Genomic DNA, 27,229 nt, shown 5'->3' with positions numbered 1-27,229 from the left:
GAACTACGTCTGACTGCTGAAAAGACAATATTTTCCTTTATTGTGTTCTCAAAACACTGCACCAGAATATGGAAACTCATTAGCTTTGCCAGCTTCTAAAGTTCTGTGGGAAAGAAGGAAAATTTTGGAAATGACTGAGCAGAAAAATAAAGTAAAGCTCAGCACCATACCATATCTGTTCCCTGTTTTTTTTTAATCCTCTTAATGTTTTCTGAAATCATTCAGTTCTGCTCTCTCAATCAGCCTTCCCAGCTCCACCTATTTTACACACAGAGATTAGGCAATGGGGACCTTTGGTTTCCTTGGCTGTGTTTCTCGAGGCCTCTGACTGGCTAAAACCCTCCACAGTTCCCTCCTAGTCTGTAGAACTGGAAAGGAAATCCCAGTGCCTTATTGAAGATTGTCAGTTTTGGCTACAAAATTAAAGGTAAGGCTTTATTTCTAATTCTCAGTGTAAGTAACATGGGCTTCCAAAAACTTTGGGCCTGTGTATTGCAATTCTTAGTCAAATCTTCAGGCTTCTTTCTTGATTTGAGACCAGAAAATAATAATTCTCCCCTCCCATCCCCCTTTCAGAAAACAAAGAGGAAAAATCAGCTGTCAGGGTTTATATCTTTAGTACATGAACTCTGTGGTACAATTTAATGTGGGCCTATTTGAAATTATTTTTGCTGCAATTTCTTTAGAGTAGCTTGTAGTGAATGGGGCTATCACCTTGGTCTGCTGCTCTGTAATGGAAGAGTGGGATTTGTGGCAATCCTCAGGCAACATGTTAAGGCAAACTCCAGCCAAAGTTAACATTTTATGGCTTGTCTGGTGCATGAATCTCATTATTGTGGTTTGTAAAACTGTATTTTTTGAATTAAATTTGGAATCCAGTCAGCTGTGAGGTGTTTAAAATAGAGGTTAGGGAATCCAGCCTCTAAAAGATATAGAGGAGAGTCTTCTTGGCATGAATGTGCAACTCTACTTCCTGATTTACTTAAGTAAATGATTTACTATTTATTTACTTAAATAGGTTTACACATTGTTTTGAATGTTTAAATTATGATTTATGGAATAAGACTCACCAATCTGAGTTAAAAACCAAAGAACATATAATGGTCTAATCTAGGTTGTCATATAAAACAAAGAATACTGAAGTACATGTTCAGCTTGATTTTATTTGTGGAAGAATAGTGGTCAACTTCAAAAAATTCTTCTTTTCAATAAAGTGTAATTTATTTTTATTTATTAAACAAATATATTCAGTCTGTAAAGTTTTCTGCTTCAAAGATCTTGCATGAATTGCTAATTTTGAGGTTACACTGCTGTTTTTGAAAACATGGCCATCAGAGTATGTTAAAAAGATGATGGAAAAATCATAGGCTAAACTATGATTGGCTGATTTGTGGTTCATGATAATGAGTGAGCAAAGCCAATGTAAATCCTTCCACTTGCACAGGACAATTTCCTGAAATTTCTTGACAAAGTTTTCAGAGGTTGCCAATGTCTGCTTCCTAGGGCTGAGAGACAGTGACTGGTTTAACATCACCCAGCTGGTTTCATGCCTAAGGCAGAACTAGTGTTCATGATGTTGAAAGAAAAATCTTCATCAGAATCTAGTCCAAGCTGGGAATAATCAAAATGGAGACTGCTTTAGAAAGAAAGTTGCAGTTTATTGAAAAGAAAAGCCAGACTGAAAGATGGCTCTGGGAAAAACTGACCACAGGTAGTAGGGAATGGTGGGTTTTTATACCTTCCTGGACTTTTGTTTGGAGTTGTTCCTGTGGCATGAACTTTTACCTGAGTCTGAATTTGCCTTTCTGGTATTCTGAATGGTGGTGGATTAATCCTATTATATCTCAAATGTCATATCCTGCTTCCTTGGGGCTGTGACTGATGACTCTTGGATTTTTGGTATGAGGGATTGTTGATTCTAGGGATCTTTAGCTTTTTAATCCAAGCTTCCTGGCTCCAATCTTTTTGACAAGATTATCACATCTGCATTTCTGAAGACCTTGTTTCTGTTTGGGGTAGAGAAACTTGGGGGGTGGTTGATTTCTGCCTAAGATCCTTTGGGGAAATATAATATTTTGCCTTTCTCTGGGGAGGCTGACTTTCCACAATGGTCTCCCACTTTCTAGCCTAATATCTTAATCATGATATCAAACTATAGATATCTCTAGTATTTAAATACACTTCCTTAAACCAGAATGTCAAAACATATTTTGATTATTATAATTATAGAGGATGACCCTGAAAGACAGAAGAAAGATCCATTATCAAAGCAACAATTAGATAAATGAGGCTTGAGCCCAGACTAAGAAAGTGTTTTAGGAAAACACCTCAGATAGCCCCATCCAATTCACATGAAGTGAAAAGAGGAAGGAAGGGAAGCACATTCAGACTTGCAAGATTCTTTTACTGTAGCTGTTCTAATAAAAGTATCTTTAGGTCTATATGGTACAACCTAGTATACAAATTTATCAGCCCAAATGGCACTGTTCCTATTCTTTCAGCTGTAAAATCTACAGAAGAGTTTTCATCTAATCTATTTCAATATTACATGAACTCATCTTTGTTAACTTGTCATGTTTCTATATAGTCATTTTATTAGAAAATCACATTTATTTTCATACACAATCTGTTCATAAAGTTTTTAATTCAATAAGGTAGTATTTGACTTGTATAAAACATTGGTCAAAGGAAGGAAATAATTAAGCTGACTCTCCTGCTTCTAAAGATGTTGGATCCAATGTATTATACATACACTGATTTGATAGCTCAGAATTCTAGGCAGCCAGTCACCTTTTTTATCACTTGTGACATTACAAGTTTATGTAATCGAGATTTAGGATTTTTTTGCTGGTTTCTGGCATTTTTCACCAATTCAAATACCATTTGAATGAATAGATTTGGTTAATATCACTGCATTGCTTGATGACCATGATGAAAAATGTCAGAAAAACACTTCCAGTTGTGTGGACACCTTGATTTAATGACCATAATGACTTATGACTAGGTCTCCAGTCCCAGATGCAACTGTCCAGCATTATATCTGACTTTATACACTTCAATATTTGCTTGTCACCCTTGCTCTTTAAGCAATGTGCAGGATCCTTCTCTAACTTCAATAAGTCAATTTTCCTCTATCTGGTTTTTTCAACTCTATATTGCTATGGGAAACATGCATTTAATTGCAAATGTCTTTGCTTTTCTGTCCTTAGTTCATGTTCATCAATGCTGTGCAGCCCAGTATGTTTAATACTTTATCTCTGGACTGCTTTTAGTGCTTTGATCAATCTGTGCTCCTACAAAAGTGAATTCTAGCACACATTTGATCTCTTCATTCTCAATTGTTATTTTAACATTTCTATTCCTCACAGTGGTCATGAGCTTGGTGTTTTTGATATTCAGAAAGATGCGAAATTCTCATTAAAGAATTCTCATTCTTTAATTCCTTTGATCATATATTTCAGGATTTTTTTGGTTTCTGAGAGGAAAATTATGTCATCAGCATACTGAAGACTGTTGATGTTCTTTCCTCCAATATTTACTTAATTTTTGATTCTTCAAGTTCCAGCTTCCTCACAATCATTTTGGCATTGTCTAAGAAAAGTGAAAGAATGCAACCTTTCTCTATCTTGAACAATCAGTGTCTCCCTATGGCATTTATACAGTGACTTCCTGAGATTCAGCATATGCATAACTTTATCACATGGTTTATACCTTCAGGTCCATTAGGATTCTTCACCCATACCTGGAACATAGTGCTAGAAGGATTTGTTCAAAAGAAACAGACCTAATAAAAGGGGAGATGGTGTGGCATTTTATGTAAGAAATAACTACACCTCTACAGAAAACCAAACCTCTTTGAATGCATTTGAATTAATATAAAATGAAAATAAATGACATTGCCATTGATATACACTACAGGCTTGCTCAAGCAAGCAAAGGAAATAGATGAACTTTTTTGCTAAATAATTAAAGGTGTGCAGGAACCACACCACAAAGTAATGGGGGACTTTAACTACCCTGGCATTAACTGGGAGACAAAATCTGCACTGAGTGGGAGATCAAACAGGTTTCTGATGAACCTAGCTGACAACTTTGTCATCCAAACAATAGAGGAAAGAACTAGAGGCCAGTATGCTGGATTTAACTCTTACTAATAGGGATGGAATGATAGAAGGGGGAGAGTGACTATGTCATACTAGAATTCAACATAATGCAGACATAAGCAATAGAAGAACTACTTTAAGAGAGCTGACTGCAACAAACCTAGATAGAACTTAGGAAGGATTCCATGGATAGAAATCCTAAAGAGAAAACAAATCAAGAGACTTGGGAAACTCTGAAAAATGAGATTATAAAGACCCAGTTTAACATAATACCAGAAAGAGAAAAAGTGACCTCCCAGATGAAACTAGAATTTCACAAAGAAAACTCTGATAAGCTGAGAAAAGATAAGTATAAAAAAATAGAAAGATGGATACATAACTAAAACGGAATACTAGCAAATAGTCCAAATCTGTAAGAACAAAATCAGGAAAGCTAATGCTCAGAATGAACTACTGTGCTGGACCTGATTGTAGCCAGCTAGAACTGTGTTAGAGTATTTAGCATTTACAGGGTTAATGTTGTAGTATTAAGATAACTGTATGTAAGAACATGTACCATTTAAAGGGTTAAACACCATTTCCTTAAGAGATGGCTTCTGTGTAATGTAGTTCAGTTTTTAGTTAATCCTATAGCTTATCTAGACAATGGGAGGAGTTAAAAAGTTATTGCAGGACATCCTGTTATGTGTCGGGGTTGTAAAATCCCTTTGTGAAACCAAGCATGTGCACGCATGGATGGCATCTGTAACTATGCTCAGCTGATATGGAGAATTACCGCTTTTTTACCTACGAAAATATGGACAAATATGCAAAAGACCGGACGCATCTACAGCATAGTAAGTCTCTGCCTAGAATTCCTGGACAATAAATATTTGTGTAAAACCATTTTTGTTGAGTTTACCTACAAGGCATCTTAGTTCAGGTTCAGAATAATTACAACAAATGCCAAAAATAACAAAAAAAATTCTTTCAGTCAAAGAAACAATCAGGAATATTGCATCCAATTCTGGACACCATGATACAAAAAAATACATTGAGGTGCTAGAAAAAGTGCAGAGAATAGCAACAAAGATGATAAAAGGTCTGGAGTCTAAAGCATTATGAACAGCTAAGGGAATTAGTTATTTTCTAGCCTACCCAAAAAGATTTTTAGGATTGACATGATAACTGTCATCAGATACTTGAGGGATTGTCAAGAGAAGAATGGGTTGACATATTCTCCAATGCATCTGAGGGCAAGAACAGAAGTAACGAATAGAAGAAGGTCATTAAAAAAAGATCCAACCTAGAACTCGGAGAAAATTCCTTAGAAACTTCATTGTCTTTCCTTACTGCTGGTTTTATCTGAGAATCGTGCACTTTTTCCTCTGGGTTCTGTATGACATGTCTTCAGGGGCTGTTTCAATGATGGTCAGTTGAATTTCTTGCTACAGTTCATCAGGCATCTTCTCAGCAGTGCCCAGCAGATCAGACCTATTTTTCATCTCAGTGGCATGGAACGGATTTTGGGGGCGTCAAGCTTCTTTGATGGTATTATTTTTTTGACATTGCATAACTGACTCTGATCTTAGCTGCCAACAATTCATCATTTGAACTTCAAATCATACCCAGATATTTTGACATCAAGGATTGAACTGGATCATAGATGGAAATATTGGACATAGTGGATTTGATTATGGTGCAGTTTATTTGGTGAAATTGTAGTTTATAAGAGGCACCTGTGCTCTTTGAACCAGGCATTCATGATTTAAAACAATTTTCATGTCAGAATTGAACCAAAAGATTGCCTGAATCATTCTTCTCCCTATGTCCAAAGTTACTAGTTTTTATTTGGCTATCAATGTTTATACTGAAATCACCTAGAATATATACAATATATTTTGGGGGCTCTTGCTTCAAAGTATTTTTGATGCTGGGATAGAAACTATTTCAATTTTCTATTTCTATTTTAAGCTCCGTTGCATAAATCGTTAGGGCAGAGACTTGAATAACTGTGATTTTGAGTGCGTGGCACAGATTTGAATGGTTAGAATGTGATCATTAACCATCATGAAACTTTCAACTGCTGGGACAAGTTTTTTTATAAATGTTACTCCAGTTGTTTTCTTGGTGTCATGTCCTGAATAATAAATAATGAATTTCTCAGATTGAAAATAGCTGTAGTCTATCTAGTGTAACTGGTAAGCACCAAAGAGGTTCATTTTCAATCTGGCCATCTCCTGTTCAATGGGTTACAATTTACTCTGACTTGTTCCTCATTGCTTTGTATTTATTAGTTTATCAAAATACAAAGTACAGAGATACAAAGAAAAATGAAAATAATGGAAAAAAGGGAGGAAAGGGGAAAGAGGAAAAAGGTTTAAACAGAATTAAAAAAAAGAAAAGCCTCAACTTCCAATTTTTGGGGGGCAATAGAATAAGGTAATACAGGTAGCCCTCAAGTTACGAATGGAATGGAGCCTGCCCATTCCATTCGTAACTCAAGGATTTGTAGGAGTGAATCGCATATCTTGAACACGATTCACTCCCAGTTTTCGCCCACGCATTTGCTAATTTAATGTGTGGGCGAATGCACAGCTCATTAAGTGAGCATGAGGTATCTCAGGGTGGGGAAGGCCAGGGAGGTCTAGTTATGGTAAAGGCCATCTTCAGACTACCCAAGGCCTCCCCTGACCTATTGAAATACTTTCTGCTCCCTCCCTTGGGGACCCATAATTGTTCCCCCCCATCCTGCCATGCCAGATCACTTACCTTTTGAAGATCTGTCTCCTCTCCAACTTCTGTTTCTTTCTCTGCTCCTGGCAAGAGCAGAGGGAGGTTTCTAAGGCCCAGAATGGATCTCCAGAAACATGTGGCCACAGCTCACAGCCTCTGTTTTGGGCCTCCAGAAGCCCTCTGAAATGTCCCCTGGCATCCTTTCTGGGATACAATACCATGGAAAAGGCCCCTGATGCATGGATCGGCCCTCCAGAGCCCTGCTGAAGACTCCCCCAGTATCATTTCCAGGTATCAGGGGCCTTTTCTGGGATGCTGCCACCTGGAAATGACACCAGGGGACACTTCAGTGGGGCTCCGAAGGCCTGATCTGGGCATCGAAGGCCTCTTCTGGGCTGCTACCACCCAGAAATGATGCTAGGGGATGCTTCAACAGGGCTCTGGAGGCACGATCTGGGTGTCAGAGGCCTTTTCCAGGCCGCTGTCACCCGGAAAGGACACCGGTGGATGCTTCAGTGGACCTCCGGAGGCCTGTTCTGGCTGTGGGAGGCTTTTGCCTACCTCCGGAGGTCTGTTCTCCCCCAGCCTCCATTCTGTTCTCTTTTGCAGAGAACAGAGGCCTAAACTACCATGAGATCACGTGAGATCAGAAGTGTGAGATCTCTTACCACTGATCTCGCGTGATATTGTGTTACTTTAAGCTTCCATTCTTTGTGAATGCACTGAAGGAAGCAGCAAAACAGCCATGAAAGCGAAGGTGAGTATCCACTGACCTAGTGCCTAGGGAGACTCGGGTGGGGGAGGGGGGAATAGCCAGGGTGAATGTTGCAGTGCCACTGCGGTTGATCGTAAGGGTGAACAACTGCCGTGGTGCAGCAACATTAGTAATTTTGGGACTTTTTCGTAAACACTGGGGGGTGCTTATTGCATAACTTTGAACGTTCATTAAGGGAATACTCGTAACTCAGGGATTACCTGTAACATACAACTTTTTTCTTTTACATAATAATACATACTAGCCATTTCTATAACAATCACCTATCTAATCAGCAAAACCCAATATCAAAGTTTCATTTTTTCCCACCTCAACCAAGTCATTTCACATCACTGTCTATTGGATCTATGCAGTGTAGATCCTTGCTTTCACTAATGGCTGCATTAGTGAGCTGGGATTTCTGCTGGATTTGTTCCTGGCACATCATTAATGACTAGACTGCTCATTGCAGGTTCCCATTTTTCTCTAGAAGGTTGTTGGATATCTTCTGGTGGACATACAGTAATTCAAATGTTAAAAGCATGTCATAGGTGGTCTCACAGAATGATACCTCATAAGCATTTGTTCCATGAGGGCAACCACCAAGCACAAACATTTATCAGAAGTCAAACTCATGAACCCACTCCAAGTGTAATTTATACTATCCCAACCATAATTTTTATTTTCTAAGAATGCCAGTAAGATTTATATGCCAAGCTTGATACTATTTAATTTTTCACTCAATTGTTTTTAAATTGAAAGAATCTTTAAATAAAGAAGTCAGACAGGATATTGCAAGAGAAAGTATCTTTGAATGTGTTGGCAACATCTCTTTTGGACATTAAAGAAATATATTCAGCATAATATAGTACAAGGTGTGCTTCTAATTATACAGTTACTGTCCAGAGCTAAACAATATTGCTGGTAATTTTTTAAACAAATGTGGAATAGAATAGAAAACATATTTTTAAAAGCCCTAAAATTAAATATTAGTAGGACGACACCCTTAAAATATCTAGTCAGAAAGGTAAAATATAAAATTAGTCCTTTATTTGGCATGATGGTGTAAGTTTAAATTGATTAAACTAGGCTTCCCAGCTTATTTAGCAAAATGTTTGATAAGGAATGGATATTCTTGCACATGTTCCATTTATTTTTTCTGATTATATTGCTTGACGTTATTCCAGAGATGGCTACCGAAGATTATCTTCGTCAGGACTGCCAGATGGTCCATGGTATTCCTATGGTCTATGCATTCTCCTTTGACTGGGATAGAATTGAAAATTTCCAGAGTAGGCCAGATGATATTGTGATAGCCACATATCCCAAATCTGGTGAGTTTTCAGTATTAGAAAAGGGGAACCTGGTGGCTTGTCACTTTTTCATGAAGCCTTCATTTTATGAAGGTTTTTTTCTTGGAATGCAGATTTCAATACAACTTCTGGCAAACTTAATGGGCTGTTTGTTTCTAGGCACAACGTGGCTAAGTGAAATTGTGGATATGATTCTGAATAATGGTGATCCTGATAAATGCAAAAGAGATGCTATTTTCAATAAAGTGCCTATGTTAGAATTTGTTGTCCCAGGGAAGATGCCAGCAGGTAAGCTTTGATCCCACTTATTAATATAGAGACACAGGGTAGAAAAGATCAAGAGGTGCATCTGGCAAGTCAAATTCTGCCTTCCTTTATTTTAATTTCTTGGAATGAATAAAAAGATTTATGTTGTGAGGAGTGGAAATATGTATTTTTGGAGGAGGGTCTACTTTGTCCATTTACAGACTGAACTAGGAGAAAAACAACATGGAAAAATTAGCCAGAAATTTGTCCATAGTCTGTTAATATAAGTAAGAGAAGGAGAAAGTTGCATCATATGGAATAAGTGTGACATAGCTATCCAAATAGATGTGTTGTGGAGCATCATATGGCATAAAAAAATCCAAAGAAAAATAAGAAAAGATCAAAAAGCCATTCAATAAATGGTGAACTCACTATGCTAATTAATTAATATGCTAACCCATATTAAAACAGAATACTATGTTCCTCATATTAATATCAAATTTTTAAAAACTAACTAAATAAAAAAATGAATCCAGTTTTCTAGCATTGCTATTGGACCCAGCTCTTTCAAGGGCTTATTTGATGCCTATGGGGAATCAATCCATAATAATAGCTGCATTGATCAGCATTTTAGTAAAGGATATTTTGTTAGTTAAATGTTATAGATCTCTTTTTTTCCTCTCCTCTGGTCTGAGCTGTGACTAAAAGCACATAGGAAAAATCACTATCAAGTGGTGTTATACACACACACATACACACACAAGTACACACACATTAGTACAAAAAAAAACCATTACAGTACACAAAACAAAATATAGTATTTCTGGAAGCCATTTTGCAAAAGACGTTTCTGAGTCCAGTGGATGGATAGTGGAAGTAAAAAAGAAATAAAAGGAAAACAAATACTCTGCAGACAAGTCTCAAAGTTCAGAGGAGGAGTAAGGGAGGACAAAGCAGTGGTGGGATTCAAATATGTGAACAATCAGTTGTCTGTGTGGAGGCCGCTTCCGGAAGTCCATTCTGGGCCTGGGCAACAAAAAATTAGCTACTAGTTCTGCCGAACTGGTGCAAATTGGCTGAATCCACGACTGGGACAAAGAATACATGAAATGTAAGCTTGTGCATGCATCATAATGTCACACAGACATGAAAGGGGCAGAAGTTCACTATAGTGGTGAGATGCTACTTTTGTTATTTTAACAAAAGCATTGGATAAGGCAAACATTTGGTTAACATTCTCTCTCTTTTTTTAACTATTTAGGCTACATCCAAATTTGTCATTTGCCCACGATCATTCCTAAAATGGGTTACCAATGGGCTGCTGGTTCCAGATTAGGCATGCTATGTGCAACATCAGAGAATTGAAAAACCTGATAATTTATTTTATTTATTTATCAAATTTCTACCCTGCCCATTGGTTTACAGATAACGTAGAGCAGCACTGCACACTTAGAGGAGAAAAGTCCACATTGATAAATTTAAAAACCTCACAGACCACTAAGAAATTCCTGGCACAAAGGTCAACTAAGCTGGCAGCAGTGGACCTGAAAGATGTTGAAGATGTTTGGCAGTGCATCTTTTGATACGGCAGCAGCAATGAATTTATTAATTTTTTCAGAAATGCTTGGGGAAAGTAACACAAGCTGCATGACAGGCCACATATTTGTGCCTGCCTGAAGTAGATACTCATTTTCTTTGACAAACACAAAAGAATGAATACTCTGCAAGTAGTTTGGCGTTTATATCCTCTACTGCTCACAAGACTTCTCCAGAACTTATTAACTTGTTTGGAGGGGAGTTTAGCAGTATATACCTATAGACAGGCCAAGTTTCTCACAAACTCTCCAATAGTTGGGAAACATCAGGCAACACTGAATACAATGTATTAGAAATATCTGTTGATCAATTTGGAGAAGGTTCCTAAAGCTGGGTAGGAACCAGTCTTAAATATTGCTTTTATCAAAGGCTATCCAACAGTAAACATGAAACCGATGTTCAAAGACGACTCCCTAGGTGGATTGTAGAGTTCAGTTATTAGTTTTGTAAAAATCAGTAACAGTGGATATCAAATGGGAAGATGCCAAAGTTGCTGCCGCAGATGTGGTTCATTGGAAGAAGCTTGCTGCCCTATGCACTTCATGTGAAAGGAATCACATGATGATGATGATGAAAAAATCAATAATCATTCACTTTTTAATTATCCTTTTAGTCACATTACATTTTTCAAAGTTTATCAGTGATTTTTTAGTCTCTTTTTTAAAATACTTAAATTAGTACTAAATAGTGTCAAGACTCAGCACTGACTTGAAGACCCCTACCAAACATAGTCAGTTTAACGGGTGCCCCCTGCATTTCCAATTATTTTCTATATCGGCAGTGTCTATATGATATTCCTTACCATCTCTCATTGTTTTACTTGCAAGGCACAGAACAGTTAACTCATATGTCTTCTCCTCGCGTGGTGAAGACCCACCTTCCAGTAAGCTTACTTCCCAAATCTTTCTGGGACAAAGGCTGCAAGGTAAATATATTTGTCAGCATGATACATTGTGAAAGGGTCTGGAGGGCATCTAATCCAAAACAATCCAAACCCTTTAGAAGTAATTTTTCCTCAAATACTGTCATCAGAGATGCTCCTTACTTATATTTTTTTCTGGGATGTGGTGGTGTAGCTCTCCAAGAATAAATGTTATTTGGGGGATGTCAAATGTCAATCCATACACTAGCACATTTGACTTATTTAACACCAGAACTCTTCATATCATTTTGTCCTTTAGGTGGGAAGTCTTGCTAAAATGACAGATTTCTCCACCTCTTCCTTACACCTCATTAGTCTACCAAACTTTATTATGGTCCAGACCAACAAATAATAGCATTAAAATAATAATAGTAAAATATAAAAATGAAAGACAGAATAAAATATTGCAATTGATGATGGATTAACAGTAGACAACTAAAGTTTGCCTAATTTTATACATACCATAGCAAAATTTGGCCATATTCAGAGAAATTGCTTCATAATGATCTGATAAAAGTAATTGTACATAAAAAAGATCAGTATTTCCTAGATATTTTATTAAGTAAGGTGTTATAAATTGAGTCTGTAAGTCTCAGAAAATGTTTGTAAGTCTTACAGAAAATGCAGTATACCAGATTTGAGCTATAGTTTTAATGGGGGCACAGTCTCATCTTTTTTGATTCACTCCTCCAAAACTGCTGTGGGAAGTGCGTTGCAGTGCACTGCACACTCCATATACCCCACCTACAAAGTTTTGCTAATTCTTTAGTAGTACTGCTATAAAACATATTGGGTTTGGTGGTACTGCCATATAGAACAGAAATGTTTTTTTAAAATTATTGGTCAGAATTCTAACAGAGTCTGCTTAGAAAACCTATCTAAAAAGATTGAACAGATTAAATCAGTGGTATTTTTTATGAATTGAAGTAGATAAAGGATAACATTTTTTAAAGCAAAAGTAATCAACTGATTAAGTACTAATCGCTTTGATTAGAATTTGAATCCTTTACCTGTTAATCCAGATTATACGTATGTGTGTGCGCATGCAATGGTCAATTACAAATCAGGAGAAAATGGTTTTACAATCTGAAATTTATTATTATACCTTCCTCAGAAGACTTGAGAAAAGAAAATTGTAAAGTGTTTTGCAGATATAATTATGATTACTGTGACAATCCAACCCTGATGGATAGGCATTTCAGAAATATTTCCTTAACTACCCAAGGAACAAGAATGACCAGGAGCAGGCAAAAAGCAGTGGGAGTGGGAGCAACTTAAAACTTACTGCCAGCTTCCCCATTAAGTTTCTTTGCTACAGACATAAGAGTTTTAGTAGCACAGTAATCCTCAAATTACACACAGCTGCTTTCCAAGTTAGTTTTCTATTTGAGCCCATTCTAGATGTAGAGATATAGAGACAAGATCACTATATTTTTTTTATTTGCAGTCTCATTTAAGTAATTACTAATTACACTAGAAATTGTGAAGAATCTGGTAACACTTTTTTTAGATTAACAAGTTTCTTAAAACATTTCTTTTTTTAAAAAAAATAAAGGTTTAGTGATTTTGGGCAACCCTAAGTACTCCATGCATCCAAATAGAATTTGGTGGGGTTACCTGGTTGAGCACCACTGTTTTATAAGATGCAATGATCACAGGTGGTTTTTCATTATTCTAGTCTCTTCAGTAGTGAAAACTATCAGTAGCTTATGCATTCTATGTGTTTTTTATTTGCTCCAATGAAGATGATCTATATGGCTCGTAATGCAAAGGATGTTGCTGTCTCCTTTTATCACTTTGACTTGATGAATAAGCTACATCCAGATCCTGGCTCTTGGGGTGACTACCTGGAGAAATTCATGACAGGAAGAAGTAAGTTTTCAGGAAACAAAGTGATGAGACTGAGTCTGTTTGCTGCTCACTCACTGAAGAAAAAACCCAAATCAGATTATGGACAGAATTTTTTTTAGTTAAAAAAAAGAAAATGTCTCCTTTTCAGGTAGGGATATGAGTTATGTTTGTATATCTTATAACATTATATGTCTAATAGTGGTTGAAAATACACAAGAATAGTAAAAAAGATTAAAGTACTCATTATATTCATTCATTATATCCTTTGTAATCAAAGCTGCATTCTGGAAAAAAAATATGTGATTTCATGCACATCTGTCTATGCTAATATCTGTCCTACTTGCCACATTGGAGTGGATAAAGTTTCCTCACCTATTCAGACAACAAAGACAAGTCTTAAGTAATATTGGGGCAGTCAATCATTACTCTGAACAGTTGTTAAGTGACTGATTAAAAATTGAGAAGTAGCTATATTATAATAAAATGTTGCTTGAATGTTTACCTGGGAAATTATTTGGGTGAGGAATGTCAAATTTACACAAGCCCAGAACTTAAGGGAGAATTTTTATAAAATGTTTTATAGATGGCACCTTGATCCACAAAAAATGTCTCGTATGTATCCTGACTTACAGCCTAAATGTTGGAGATGTGGTTGTTTGGATGCTACTTACTATCATATTTGGTGGTCGTGTAAAAATATAAAAGCCTTTTGGATTAAGATATGGTGGAATATTCAAAGAATTTTTAGAAGGAGGGTAAAATTTACCCCACAATTGTTTTTGTTAGGTATTGTTATTGATTGTGATATTAAAGAGACCACATTGATGTTAAATTTAATTACAGCCGCAAGGTTGTTAGTAGGGCAATGTTGGAAGAAGGAATCTTTGCCTACTTTGCAAGAGTGGTTTTTTAAAGTTTCTTATTTGGCGGAAATGGCAAAGATTTCAGCTTTTTTAAAGGATCAATCGCAAGAGAAGTATTTTGCGGTATGGAAAAAATGGATAGATTTTATACAATATAAGTTGGATATTAAAAAATATTATTTAGTTTATCAATAACTTATATTTAAAATTTAAAACATTTTATAGATTTTATTCTTTTTTTATTTTTATCTTTTATTTTTATTATACTTTCTTTTATCTTTTTCTTTTTTCCTTTTCTTTATTCCTTTTCCTTTCAAGTATTTTTTTTTGGTATTTATGTTTTTTTATATATATATTATTGTTAATTATTTTATAATTTGTTCAATTAATGTATTTAGATTTATTCATGGTTTATATCTTTTTAAAGATTTTTTGAAGAAATTTTAATTAAGCCTATGTTCAGCTCTGGGAAGGTCGGGGGAGGGAATGGGAGGGTTGGGGAGGTTTGGGGAAGGGTTGTTTTGTTTTTGTAAAATTTCAAAAAAATTCAATAAAAAAAATGTTGCTTGAATGTTGACATTGAATGGTAGCCTTTATTATGGAAAAGACAAGCCTGATATTTGAACCAATATTTAATTGTTCTTTGCACTTCTCTTTTTAACTGTACAGTTGGGAGAAAACAATGTTAGTGCCAAAATTTAAGAATTTATTCTGTCTACATGTCCAATTTGACCATAATCATATGCTGTTGTTTAAAAGAGTGGAAGTTGTGCTTACAAGTCAGTCTTGACTCCTAGGGTCAATTTTTGGGAAAGATTTAGCCTTGCTTTTCAGGGCTAAGAGAGAATGTCTAGCCAGCTAATTTCATGCTTAAGGCAAGACATAGTCTTCTGGTTTCTAGCCTGATGATTGTAATCGGCACACCAAACTGTCAGATATAGTAATTAGATTCAGCCTATTGTTATCTTTATAGATAAAGCTAAAAGGGGCGTTGATCATTGCACCACACTGGCCAAGATGGCCATGGTTTGCCGATCTCGTAAACCTCCTCAACCAGGAGTCCCTGTTACATCCAGACACACAGTGGCTCCAATTGACTGCCTGGCACTTAAGTGGAGTCTCCTAGAGAGAGACAACTTCTCACAAAGAGTCATTAGGACTCTCCAGGCCTCTAGAAGGCCTACAACTAACAGGATCTATGATTCCATTTGGAAAAATTATTGCGGTTGGTGCTACAGGCAACAACTAGACCTATGCAACATCTCTATCCCAGATATCTTAGACTACCTAGAGCAGTGGTAGTCAACCTGGTCCCTACCACCCACTAGTGGGCGTTCCAGCTTTTTTGGTGGGCGGTAGGGGTTCAATCGAGCCGTTTAAATTTTTGGATCCATTGAGCCCTCCAATCGGCTCACAGAGCTTTCCACCAGGCGCGGGGTGTTAGCCTCAGCTGTGTGACCCCCCACGGAGCTCTCGGAGGCCAGAGAGCCTCGCTAAAGTGCGGCATCATCGCGAGGCTCCCGTCAACTTTCTCGACGATCCGGATCACAGCAGAGGCTGCGCAACGAGATAAAACTGCAAGTGCCTCATTTTCGGCTTCAGGGGGTGGAAATTAAAGGCACAATGAACAACAAGCTTCCTCTTAGAGTCCCTCATGGCTGGGAAGGCCCAACCGAAATACAAGCGGCCACTAATTTTGGTGCGGCCACCATTTTGAGAGCCACACAGAGCCCTCAGTCATAGAGGTTTCAGGCATCTCTGACAAAAACCAGGCTCTCTCTTCATCTTGCTGTGACAGGCACGGATCGGGGGCAAACCAAACTCCACTGGGCATTCCCTCAATACAAAGGTAGAGGCCATAAAGGCTTTCTCTTCATTCCTGCTTGCCCAGGACAGAAAGTCGGTGGCGCGGCCACCATTTTGAGAGCCACACAGAGCCCTCAGTCATAGAGGTTTCAGGCATCTCTGACAAGAACCAGGCTCTCTCTTCATCCTGCTGTGACAGGCACGGATCGGGGGCAAACCAGACTCCACTGGGCATTCCCTCAAGACCAAGGTAGAGGCCATGTCTCAAAAAAAGAAATACGCTCGTGGCTATTTGCCAGAGTATCTGAAGATGGGTTTCATAGAATCTGTTGTAAATAAACAACACCCAATGTGTTTATTGTGTCATAAAACATTATCCAATGAGGCAATGAAGCCAAGTCGATTGCGAGAACATCTTTCTACAAAGCATCCAAATGATAAGGACAAGCCCATTGAATATTTTCAGGAAATATATAAAAAAATTTCAAAATCGTTCAACAATCGTTGCATCATTTAAGAAACAACATGCAGCGAACGAAGATGGATTAATTTGCGCTTATCGCATTTCACAATTAATTGCAAAAAGTGGTAAAAGCTATAATATTGGAGAAACAGTAATAATACCCTCTATAAAAGAATTTATTTCAACAGTAATGCATCAGGATATACCTGAAAATTTAAAAACGTTGCCCCTAAGCGATAGCACAGTAAAGCGACGAATTGATGAAATGGCAGTTAATGTTGAAAAAAAACTGATAAGTATTCTCCAAAACACTTCATTTTCTATGCAACTGGACGAGTCTACCACTGCAGATAATAATGCTTTATTGATGGCATATGTACGTTATTTTGATGAAAACAATACATTACAAGAAGAAATGCTATTCGCAATAAATCTCATTACAGATACAAGAGGATTATCTATATTTAATACTGTGAAATCATACTTTACAAAAAATAATATTCCTTTGAATAATATTGTTGCATGTGCTACTGATGGAGCACCATCAATGGTAGGTTGCTATCGTGGATTTGTTGCTTATTTGAAGGAAGAAGTGCCAAATGTTTTATGTATTCATTGTGTGGTGCACAGACAACATCTTGTAGGAAAACATCTAAGTACAACTCTCCATTCATCATTAAATATAATAATTCGAGCCATAAACAAGATCAAATCCAAACCAAAAAATGATAGAATGTTTCGACAGCTTTGCCAGGACAATAATGAAGATTTTATTACGTTACTTTTGCACACAGAAGTTCGGTGGCTGTCAAAGGGTACATCTTTGGCTCGTTTTGTAGCATTATATGATAGTGTCATATATTTTTTTGAAAGTAATAATGAGACCAATTTGTGTCAACAGTTAAAAACAGTAAAGAATGATGCCTTTTATTTGGCAGATATTTTCAAGAGATTTCATGATGTCAATTTGCAGCTTCAGGGAGCTAATAAGACTCTTATAGGTTGCCAAACTATTGTGTCATTATTTATTGACAAACTTGAACTACTTCGTTATAATCTATTGAAGAGAGAATTTCATCAGTTTCCTGAATTATCATCTATAAAAGATGATGTAACTCCAGAGGATATTGACAGATTTAGTAGCCACCTCAACGAACTTAAATTGGACATGGAAAAACGATTTGAAGATATTTTGAAATTGAAGGTGTATGACTGGATGAAAAATCCTTTTACCGCAAATATTGAAGAGGCTGATATAACTTGCCAAGAAGAACTGTTAGAAATTAGATATGATGAAGAAAGTAAACATAAATTTGAAAGTGGTGGATATGAAAACCTATGGCAAAGTAAAAAAATGCCTGCCTTATATCCAAATATGTGGAAAATGATATTCAGTTTATTGATACCTTTCCCTACCTCATATCTTGTGGAATCAGGCTTTAGTGCTGTTAATCATATTATGACCAAAGAAAGAAACCGCCTGAATATTTCCGAAAGAGGAGACCTTCGTTTGTTCCTTACAAAAATTGAGCCAGATATCCAGTATTTAGTTTCGCAGCATCAGCCTCAGGGATCTCATTAATAATTTAATTAATTAAATGTAATTTCATCAGACTTCCTGTTTCTACAGTGGGGCAAAAAAGTATTTAGTCAGCTACCAATTGTGCAAGTTCTCCCACTTAAAAAGATGAGAGAGGCCTGTAATTGTCATCATAGGTAGACCTCAACTATGAGAGACAAAACGAGAAAACAAATCCAGACAATCACATTGTCTGATTTGGAAAGAATTTATTTGCAAATTATGGTGGAAAATAAGTATGTGGTCACCTGCAAACAAGCAAGATTTCTGGTTCTCACAGACCTGTAACTTCTTTAAGAGGCTCCTCTGTCCTCCACTCATTACCTGTATTAATGGCACCTGTTTGAACTTGTTATCAGTATAAAAGACACCTGTCCACAACCTCAGTCACACTCCAAACTCCACTATGGTGAAGACCAAAGAGCTGTCAAAGGACACCAGAAACAAAATTGTAGACCTGCACCAGGCTGGGAAGACTGAATCTGCAATAGGCAAGCAGCTTGGTGTGAAGAAATCAACTGTGGGAGCAATAATTAGAAAATGGAAGACATACAAGACCACTGATAATCTCCCTCGATCTGAGGCTCCATGCAAGATCTCACCCCGTGGGGTCAACATGATCACAAGAACGGTGAGCAAAAATCCCAGAATCACACAGGGGACCTAGTGAATGACCTGCAGAGAGCTGGGACCAACGTAACAAAGGCAACCATCAGTAACACACTACGCTGCCAGGGACTCAGATCCTGCAGTGCCAGAAGTGTCCCCCTGCTTAAGCCAGTACACGTCCGGGCCCATCTGAAGTTTGCTAGAGAGCATTTGGATGATCCAGAAGAGGATTGGGAGAATGTCATATGGTCAGATGAAACCAAAGTAAAACTGTTTGGTAGAAACACAACTCGTCGTGTTTGGTAAGTAATTATTATTATATGCTTTAACTTGCTATAACTCTGCTTTATAAATTTTATAAAGTAAAGTTATTTCCCTACTTTATAAATCACCATTACTGTGGAACCGGTGGGCGGTTAGAAAATTTTACTACTAACAGAGATACAAAAGTGGGCGGTAGGTATAAAAAGGTTGACTACCCCTGACCTAGAGGAATCGGTAGAAAGAGATCAGTGCTAATATCGAGTGAAGGGTTTGCATTTTGAATTTTTGTACTCCAGGTGTCTGTTCAAACTCTTTAGGTCTAGTAGTGCTCTCCACCCCCCAAATTCTTTCAGACTATGAATAGGATGGAATAAAATCCTTGTCCCCACTGATCTCTTTCTACCGATTCTATAGCCTGAATGTCCAGGAGGTGTTGGATGGCCTCCTTGGTGAGGTTCTTCTTGATCAGATCTTTTGGAGATGGGCAAGGAATGAGCCGGTTCGGGGGTGTTGAGAGGAATTCTAGAGATAGACTGAATCTGATGGTATTTAGGACCCAGAGGTCCATGGTGGTGGCTTGCTATTTGTGAGCAAAAAGGGCTAGCCGGCCACCAATGGGGGAGCCCCCCGGGCCATCACTTGGATCTGCGGTAGGGACGCCCCCCAGCTCCTCGAAAGGGCCGCCTTGCTTGGGCCTGTTGTCTGAACCTGTCCCTGTTATTGTTTCTCTCACCTTGACTGTCCGATCTGGGCTGATAGGGATGGGAAAAGGCTCCCTGATCCATGCCTGCATCAGGTCGGAAGGACGGTCTGCAGGAATAGGAGGGAGCTCTCCTCTCCGTCCTCTTTGTCAAGTGGGCCAAAATCTTGCGTTTGTCCTTATTTTCAATTAGATAAGGGTCAAGCGCCTCGCCAAAGAGCCGGCCGCCCTTATAGGGTGCCGCCACTAAACGCCACTTAGGCTTCATGTCCGCTTTCCGATGTTTGAGCCACAGCAATCTGCATGCACCATTGTTGTACACTATTGCTCAGGCAGAAAAATTGGTTGTCTGTAAGGAGGAATCCGACATGAGCTCCGCTGCTGCCACTAACCTTCTTAAATTCTGGTGAGTTTTCTCCTCCACTGGAAGAATACTCAACTGGAGTTGGTGCAGCCAAAGAAGAGATGTCCTGGCGAAAAAGGACGTAGTGATGCCTGCCTTGATTGCCCACGCCAAGGCCTGGTATGCCCTGTGGAAGATGAGGTCCATCTTCTTGTCTTCTGATTTCAGGGCATCCGCTGCATCCCCAACTATCCATGATGGAGAAAAGAGGGTTGCAATGTGTTCATCTACTGTCGGCACTTCTATTATTTCTGATAGCGCCGGGTCCATGTTGAACATTTTCTTGTCTGCCCCCCCCATTGGGAGGAAGGAACCCGGTGCCCCCATATTGTTCTAAACAGAAACAAAAAAGAGAGGTGGGCAGGGGACAAAATGTTGGGTGTAAGTGGGCTGTGAGAACACCTCGTTGTTTGTGACCTAGCCGTTCGTTTTCTAGCGATTTCCCCCCCCCCCCTCAAATTAGTCAGAATATCAAGAAAATCAAGAGATACGATCTTATCTTCAGGAGTCAATGAAATTCAGTCTAATCGGGTTCAAGCATATAGTGAGCTTAAGTATAATTTTACTTTATTTTCACAATCAGACCCTTGGTAGCCAGAGTTTTTATTAAATTTTGATGTAGCCACAGACTGTTAGTCAACCACATATTAATAGAAAGCCTAACCTAGCCAAATTGTATTAGCCTCTTTCTCCTGAAAGCTGACATAATTCCAAGCATGCATAGAGGTGTGTGGCTACAATACTATTAGAAGTCAGTGTAAGCTATAATTGCAGGCTGAAATAACTGTGAGATTACTATAAAATTTACAATTTAGAAAATTTTAAAGTATTCATTATGCACATTCTTTCATATAGACTAGATTATTCTTGGCAAATTCCAGATGGAATTGAGGTTAAGAAGTATGAGAGTTGTCTAAATATTTCTAGTGCTAAGGGGTGATTTAAAACACTGATTTCATAGCTCCTACAAAGGTACTTAAATTTATAACTGCTTGTCTCTTTTTTTAAATAAGCAATGATCTTTGGCTCCTGGTATGATCATGTGAAAAACTGGTGGAATAAGAGAAATGATCACTCCATATTATACTTGTTTTATGAAGACATGAAAGAGGTAATAGAATAAGAATACCTTTCAAGTATTTTATCGATATTTATTTATTTATTTATATACAGAGTCACTATAGAGTGACTCTGGGGAGTTATGATAGAAATATTTATTTAATCAGTGTTCTAAGGCAGGGGTAAGCAACCTTGGCTCTTTTATGACTCGTGGACTTCAACTCCCAGAATTCCTGAGCCAGCCATGCTGAGGGGAAAGGGAGAGGTTTCCAAACTGAGCCATGCTGGCTCAGGGATTCTGGGAGTTGAAGTTCATGAGTCATAAAAGAGCCAAGGTTGCCTACCCCTGTTCTAAGGTATCCAACTAGTTAATAACTCTGGGCAGCTTACAGAGAATTAAACCAATTAGAAAACCTATTAAAGAGTAATTATGTGGGAGGAATCATATTACTGAGCCACTGCTATTGCTTACCAGAACCATACATAAAACCTAGAGCCAACTCCTAATGCTTCCTGAAGCCCAGTAGGATCAGGGCCATATGGATCTCACAGAGGATATTAGGGCAGAAATAGCATAGAAGAAACTTCCTTTTACAGATAAAAGTTTAAATTTTATGTGTAATATTTTAAGAATCTCTTTCTTGAATCAGATATTGGGACCACTTAGTTCCAAGAAGAGCGAGGAGTGGAAGCAAGGGACCCATTGGCTGTGGAGAATGGTTGGGGGAGAGCCAGCGGAGGTGGAAAGCTGGCTGTAAATGGATTGAGGTAGATGGCTGGAGATGAAAGTGGCGCAGCCAAAGGTCCATGCCTAAATGTCCCATTTTACCACCATAGTCATGTAATTGCAATCTGGGTGCTCATGGACCTGTTTGCATTTAAGACCGGTTGCCAAGTACACTGCAATTTCCAATATTTTCTGCTGATTCCTGCAACAAGTCACTGGGGAAGCTGGCCAGAAAAGTTGTCATCTGCTTCCAGCTTCCAGAAAGACTGCCTCTTGTCTTGAGGCTGGCTGAAAGAATTGCCTGCTGAAGGATCCTGCTTAGATTTTGGCAATCCAAGCAATCACATAGCTGAAATACTTCAATAGGAAGCTCTTTTGCTTTTGGAACTGATTGAAAGAGCTGCATGTTTAAGGATTTCAGTTTTGTGACTCCAAGCAAGCACAGAAGTGAAATCATTCAGCAGGCTCTCTTTTCTCCAGCCCCCAGAGATGAGAGGAAGCCAAGCACCTGAGTTAACAATAGATTTCTGTCCTGTTTATTTTATCCCCTCCTAAGAACTTTTACGTGTGCAGCAAAATTTTATGAAAGGAAATGTGCATCAACAAGTATATGATTTAAATATGATTTTCCATAGGATCCAAAGCATGAGATTAAGAAACTCATACATTTCTTGGGAAAGAATTTTGATGAATCAGTTGTAGATAAGATTGTTTATCATACATCTTTTGATATGATGAAGGACAATCCTATGACAAACTACAGGATGGCTCCAGCTGCTGTAATGGATCATAGTATCTCTCCATTCATGCGCAAGGGTAAGAGGCTATATGACCTTTCTGATCATAATTCTTCAATTTAGACAATTGTTATTCCTTTATCACTCATTTTCAGCTGATAGTGTTGGATTAGAGGCAATATTTCAGTATATATATACTTCATTCTCTATATGTGTTTGATTTGTATTATTGTGCATTTTAGGAATTGCTGGAGACTGGAAGAATCATTTTACAGTAGCTCAGAATGAGGCATTTGATGAGAACTATAAGAAGACAATGGCAGATACAACACTGCAATTCCGAACTGAGATCTGAGGCTCCCATGAGCTGTAACAAAGCTGCTGCTTTTATGCAGTTCCATATACTGTAGAATATGTCATTCAATATGTTTTAAATTCTTGCAAGTCCTTGGTTTTAAAGAAGAAGCAGATTCTAATTTGACAGGTTGCAGATAATATGCACGTAGATTTGGCAAACACTTCCAGACAAAAGGGGCGAGAGGTTTTTGTGACTTTCCTGGGTTTTGGTTCTTTTTCGCAGTAACTTAGGCCATAGTCCTGTTTTAATATATCTCCATAGACGAATATCATTCTTTTTGCTCTTTTAAAAAGAACATTAAAAAAATAATAATTTGGGTAAAAACTGCAGGGAGTCAAAGGATCCATTAGCCTCTACTGTTATATTTCCAAATTATAGTGCTGGTCTCATTGGCTGTTATTAATTGAAAGAAAGGACAAAAATACCCCTACAACTAAGCATGAGTTGTGGATTAAACATTAATACTTTTGAAATACAAACAAGTCATTCCATACAAAATTAGGCACAAGTATAATGTATAAAAGATATTCCTTCAGGAATTTTAAGGAAAAACAATCAAACTTAGACAATGTTCTTTGCATTTTAACCTTCAAATTATATTTGGTCTTACTTCCCCTCAAATAACATTTTATTAAGAATTTTGAACACAATAGTAACAACTTATCCAAACTAAACTTAGAGAAAAATAGAATAAAAAGAAAGAATAAAAAGTACAAGAAAAAAGAAAGCAAAGAACACAATAGAGAATAAATAAAAATATATAAATAAGTGATTTCCAATTTTCATCACAACAGATGTAAATAAATTTAATAACTCTTCACCCGTTTCAAGATATCTCTTCATTCACTATCCCATCCCTTTTCTATGAGATGGATGGATGGATGGATGGATGGATAGATAGATAGATAGATAGATAGATAGACAGACAGACAGACAGACAGACAGACAGACAGACAGACAGACAGACCTAGAAAACATCAATTTTTCAGTCTTGGTTGCAGCAAAAAAATCCATAAAGGGTTGCCAGAACATTGTGTCAGAATATTTTTTTTTGATCATAAATTTATATTCCTTATTGTTACTTCTAACACTGTTGATGGTGATGTGATCATCTACCACCCGAGCTACAAATATTTTCTATCATTTCTGCTTCTAATATTATTGAGCTTTAATTCAATGAAATATTGTTATAGGGCTGATTTCTCTTTAATTCTTCTTTATCCAATCACACAGATTTCTTCAAGGCTTTAACAAGCTTTGTTTGTAAATGAGTAAGAAAACATTTTTCCAGGTCATTCTGTTGGTTTATAATTTGTATTTCCCTTTTTAATATTTAAAATTTCACCCACGTTATTTTGTATATCTAGTAAAACTTTCTTTTCCAAACCACTTTCTTGTCTTATCATTTGTAGTTCCATATTCATCTTACCAGATAAAATTTGTTCCAGATCTGTTAATCTTTCATTAACATTTTTAGACATAATATATCGATAGAAGCAGAAATCATTACTAATAGTTTTGATCTTATAATTGCTAACTTCTGGCTCCATTCTTCAGAGTTCTCCTTTAATATTTCTGATGTTATAATGTATCATGTCATTCTGTAAATTCCATTATTAACTAACATCAGACTTGTATTTTTTCCTTCTGCTGAAAATCTTTAGTCCCCTCTAAATCTTCATTTATCTTTTGTTATGACTTACAGTTGCTAGGATAACCAAAAGAACTCTATTTCCCATGAAAATGTGTTAATCCCAAATTTTTATCATAAAAGTCAGTATTCCAATTTGCAATCCATTTATAACTTTCTCAGATCAAAATCTTATTTAGCTTTTTGTTATTTATTTCGAGTTTTTAAGCTTGCAATTAAATTTTCTTTAAACTCATCTGCTAAAGACTTCAAACCTGTCATCCTAAAGGTCTCTAATAGTTTTAGAATAATAGGGAATTTCTGAAAGTGATTAGAAAGTGAGGTTTGGAAACTTTGTGTCCTTTAAAAGTGTCCAACGCAGTTGCAACAAGATGGCTGATTCTGTCATTTCCTAGTACTCAAACCAAGAGAAAACCATTGTCCTGCAGTCTCCTTATGAAAAGCAGACATCTGATTTCCTGTCCTCTCCTTATTCAAAGACATTCAAGAGAGCTAGTCTATGTGTTCTTTGATCTTTGCCACAATTGCCAGCACCACTTTTGCAGAGCCATCTACAGTTTACAATATTCCACCCCCCCCCAGTCTTACCATTCTCCAAGAACACAAGAAATAAAAAATGAATTTATTTAGCTTCTCAGTTGTGTTGCCTCATCTTGCTCTTTTTGTTTTGTATTTAAACATAAATACTAATAAATCATTATTTGGTGTAGTAAGGTAAACAAAAGTGAGCTGATTTTTCAAAGAGGAAGATTCTTTCCAATCCATTTCACAGGCTTGTTGTTGTAGAGAAGACTAGAGGCAGGACTACTAAGCAGAGGTAATTCTTGTTTACTGACTGAAATTGGTTCCAGTGAAATGGTTGCTAAGTGAACCACTTGCAAGAGGCGGGGGAAACCATGGTTACTGCCTTCTCATGACACATCACCCTCCTCCTTTTCCGCCTTGCAGGGTGAAGAATTTATTTAAATAATCAATTTCTTCCAGAGTTGCCTTTTTCCTTAAGATAGAAAACATTTTTTCCTACCAAAATGCTTTTTTCCTATTTGTATATTCTCCATGTTACGTTGGCCAACTATATATATAGTTGGCCAAATATATATTTAAAAGGAAGTATAAAAAATAGTAATAATAATAATAATAACACAGTAGCAAAAATATCAGAGAAAGGATTTTATAATCCATTTTTTCAGGATTTTATCTAAGCAATTTTGATTGTTGTGATATTATGGGACAATTAAGTTGTATTTATTTCTATTTGTTTATGACAATTCAAATTAAATGTCAAATTAGCATTCAGTCTGGCCTTATGTTATATTACAGTGTGAACAATGTCACAATGAAATACTTAACCAAGACTAGTGTCTAAATAGAGAGGGCCAGTCCACAGACAAAAATATACGCATGGGCTTCCATTTAGCCTGAAGCTGGAAAATGGTAGCAGATGGCTCCAGAAGGCATCTTTAGCCTATAGGAAAAAAGTCTGTTCTTTCTTTTTAAAAACCTTTTTCATTCAATAATTTTAAACTATCTTGAGTGCACTGGCAAAAAAGTAAAATCATAATGTATGAAATATGTAATAAATTCTGTGATTGCCGCTCTCAGCTGTTACTATTCTGGTTCATCATGATTGGGTATAAGTGTTCCTGGGACAGATAACTGAATACCCTAGAAGTGTACACTCATAATTCCAGTAAGATCAGCTACGATCATCCAAGAAGTCTAGCTAAAGCAAGCAATGATACAAAAAGATATTGGAGGTGGCTGATCACTAGAGTGACAGTAGCAAAGGAATTATTTCATACTGTGTAGGAGAGGGCAATGGTAAGCCATTCCTACATTTACCAGGAAAACCACGTGATAATCAATAGTCATTGATGAAGTAGTGATTTATAATGGGTCTCTCAGGCTGAATGGCACTCAACACACTGCTGAGGATTTTTCAGCATACTAATGGTGTTTATGGGAAGGCTAGACTAAAACCTTTGGGACATCTTATTGCTGATGCTATGCAGGAAAAAGAACATCTGAAGCTTGAAAGACAATTACAGTGGAAACATGGATCATAAGCACAAACTTGGGAAAAGTTGACACAGCAGAAAATGAAATAAATGGGCTATGTATACATTGGCATCTTTGACATCAAAGAATAGAAAATAGGATAGGATAGGATAGAATAGAATAGGATAGAATAAGATAGAATAGGATACTGGAAGCTCTACTTTGGGGAGCCACAGCAATAGCCATCATAGGAGTGCTCCTCTGTTGCCCCACCAGTGTATCTCCCCTTGCCTCACTAACTTGCAAAATCACCTCCCATCTCAACAACATGTAAGGATGCCAGCCAAATATCCCTTAAAAGACAAAATGACAACAAATACCAAATCTATTCAGACAGGACCTAACATTGTGCAAAATATAAATATTTCAGAAAAATATTTAAATTAGCACAAAATAGGGAACTTTTAGGAAATCAGCACACTCTCCCCCCGAGAATGAAATATTTTGGGGAA

At 37.2% G+C, this 27,229-nt stretch overlaps 2 protein-coding genes across 3 annotated transcripts in view; both read left to right on the top strand.

Moving 5' to 3' along the window:
* The first annotated feature begins 292 nt into the window (after nt 1–292).
* LOC120320064 (sulfotransferase family cytosolic 1B member 1-like) lies at nt 293–26,320 on the top strand. 2 transcript variants are annotated; one of them, XM_039369495.1, is made up of 8 exons: nt 293–427; nt 8,760–8,906; nt 9,045–9,173; nt 11,555–11,652; nt 13,395–13,521; nt 21,201–21,298; nt 22,609–22,789; nt 22,953–23,095. In XM_039369495.1, exons 2-8 carry the CDS (start codon nt 8,762–8,764, stop codon nt 23,063–23,065), a joined length of 891 nt encoding a protein of 296 aa, XP_039225429.1. In that variant the 5' UTR covers nt 293–427; nt 8,760–8,761; the 3' UTR covers nt 23,066–23,095. The 2 variants fall into 2 exon arrangements, with proteins under 2 accessions (XP_039225429.1, XP_039225428.1); XM_039369494.1 differs by lacking the exon at nt 293–427 and adding an exon at nt 4,686–4,939 and having other exon boundaries at nt 22,953–26,320.
* LOC120320062 (UDP-glucuronosyltransferase 2A1-like) overlaps nt 344–27,229 on the top strand; it is a 105,277-nt gene continuing 78,391 nt past the window's right edge. Inside the window, exon 1 of the mRNA XM_039369488.1 lies at nt 344–427. The gene's annotated coding sequence lies outside the window, so the exon portion shown is untranslated. The remainder of the gene's footprint in view (nt 428–27,229) is intronic.

This window comes from Crotalus tigris, unplaced genomic scaffold (assembly GCF_016545835.1).
Source record: "Crotalus tigris isolate CLP2741 ecotype Arizona unplaced genomic scaffold, ASM1654583v1 scf7180000021159.508159, whole genome shotgun sequence".
Lineage (NCBI taxonomy): Eukaryota > Metazoa > Chordata > Lepidosauria > Squamata > Viperidae > Crotalus > Crotalus tigris.
The sequence above is the reverse complement of the archived record's forward strand: the minus strand, read 5'-3'. Positions and strand labels throughout refer to the sequence as shown.

Bases quoted from the DNA above. Each gene is read 5' to 3' on its own strand.
- LOC120320064 (XM_039369494.1), top strand. From the start codon at position 4,867: ATGGAGAATTACCGCTTTTTTACCTACGAAAATATGGACAAATATGCA. The intron at 13,522-21,200 runs GTAAGTTTTCAG...TTTTTAAATAAG, and splicing joins GAAATTCATGACAGGAAGAA to CAATGATCTTTGGCTCCTGG. The intron at 21,299-22,608 runs GTAATAGAATAA...GATTTTCCATAG, and splicing joins TTTATGAAGACATGAAAGAG to GATCCAAAGCATGAGATTAA.